The sequence below is a fragment of the Odontesthes bonariensis genome, chromosome 24 (assembly GCF_027942865.1).
Source record: "Odontesthes bonariensis isolate fOdoBon6 chromosome 24, fOdoBon6.hap1, whole genome shotgun sequence".
NCBI lineage: Eukaryota > Metazoa > Chordata > Actinopteri > Atheriniformes > Atherinopsidae > Odontesthes > Odontesthes bonariensis.
Window position 1 is genome coordinate 25,331,930 of NC_134529.1, and position 1,784 is coordinate 25,333,713.

General features: G+C 37.9%; 1 protein-coding gene across 1 annotated transcript; it reads right to left on the reverse strand.

The window, feature by feature from the left end:
• Positions 1 to 386: 386 nt before the first annotated feature.
• On the reverse strand, positions 387 to 1,376 carry LOC142375692 (trace amine-associated receptor 1-like). Its single transcript, XM_075459833.1, has one exon. The coding sequence runs from the start codon at positions 1,374 to 1,376 to the stop codon at positions 387 to 389; it is 990 nt and encodes a 329-aa protein (XP_075315948.1).
• Between the last annotated feature and the right edge of the window lie 408 nt (positions 1,377 to 1,784).

Here is a 1,784-nt window from a genome sequence, read left to right on the forward strand (position 1 = left end):
AGAATCGAACAACAGGTCTGAATCTGCTTCAACTGTAGATCTCACCATTCTTGACAAATTATGATATGAATATAACGTAGATAATCATCAGTGCATTCGTTTTGAAGACCTACACGTATGCAGCAGATCATCTGCAGACTCTGCAGATCATAACTATAATTTATTTATTAGAGTTACTTATAACTATAAGCTATTTTATTTAATAAAGATCTCTGTTATACAGAATCTTACCTGTCATGACGAAATAAAATCAGTGAGTCTCATTATTTTCTCAGCAGATTCTGCTTATCTTTTTTTTTTTTTTTACCAGGCACTATAAATGTACTCCAACAGAAACCCTTGTTTCAGACACTGACATTTATGCAGTAACTTTCTGACTCATACAGTCAATGCAGTTTTGAATGAGCAAAATCTCCTTGGAATATTTTTCCAGAAATAATCATTTTAAAGGCTGATCTGAACCAGCTGTAAAAAAAGGCATAGATGAAGGGATTTAACATTGAATTTGACAGTGTAAGCCAGTTAAGTGTTTCGATCACAGGAACTGGCACTGAACCATTGCTAAAAGGCAGAAAAGTGATGCAAAGAAAGAAAGGAGTCCAGCAAAATAGAAACGCTCCCAGAACAATAGCCAGAGTTTTGGTGGCCTTTTTTTCTATCTTACTGACTGCTGCTCCAGGCTTTGATATGCTGTGGATGCTGCGTGCTTGTCTCTGTGCAACAAGGAAAATCTTCAGGTAGATACATAGCATTATGATCACTGGAAGGTAGAAGGATAATATAGGTCCAACTGTGTTTGCAATGAGAACATCAATAAAACATGTTTCCTCACATTCTTCATTGTTTAATCCAGGAATTATCACACCAATTCCAATAAGAGCAGAAATCCCCCAGCTTGCCACAATCATGACAATAACAACATGGTGATTGATTTTAGATTTATATGTTAATGGTTGACACACTGCATAATATCTGTCAACAGAAATGCAACATAAGTTCATAATAGAGCATGTGCTGAGGGACACATCAAAGCTGCTTCTTACCTTACAAAATAAACCCTCATAATACAAACATGAGCGGAGAGAGAATGCCATGCTGAAAGGAAAGACTAGAATTCCAACAAGCAGGTCAGCCACAGCCAAAGAGAGGATAAGGTAGTTAGTCGGAGTGTGGAGCTGTTTAAAGTAAATGATGGAGATTATTACAAGGAGGTTTCCACATACCGTGATAACAGACAAAAGTGTAAGGAAAACATATAGAGTTACACATACAACAGAAAGGGTTGTGGTTAGTTTGTAATTGAAATGATCAAACTCATAGCAGGGATGTAAGTCAGTCACAGCATCAGTCCTGTTGACAGCAACTTCTGGTTCCATGATGACCTACAATTTAATGTAGTTTGCGTTACATGCGGAAGCAATATCATCGAGGAAATTCATTTTAATATATTACAGAAAGAGACTATATGCAGTTTGAACTTGTGTTTGGGAAATTTTACCTTAACACTTACAGACAGTCAGTACATCAGTGCTGCTGGGTGTCCTGGACAGCATGTGTCTCTGTGCACAACCTCAATAACCTTTTCAACAACCTCTGTTACATCACTTGTTGTCGTCCAATAAAAAAGTAAGAGGCAGTATGAGATTTGAAAACAGTGATGACAAACCATGACAAGATGAGGTGGGGTGGGGGGGTTGTTGCGCCAGTCTGAAACCAAGATCCAACAACATTATTCATTCATGTGGGGACAGAAGTATCACGAGTCGATGGTAGCAAGGAAGGAG

Excerpts from the sequence above, each read along its gene's own strand:
- LOC142375692 (XM_075459833.1), bottom strand. The coding sequence starts at position 1,376 with ATGGAACCAGAAGTTGCTGTCAACAGGACTGATGCTGTGACTGACTTA.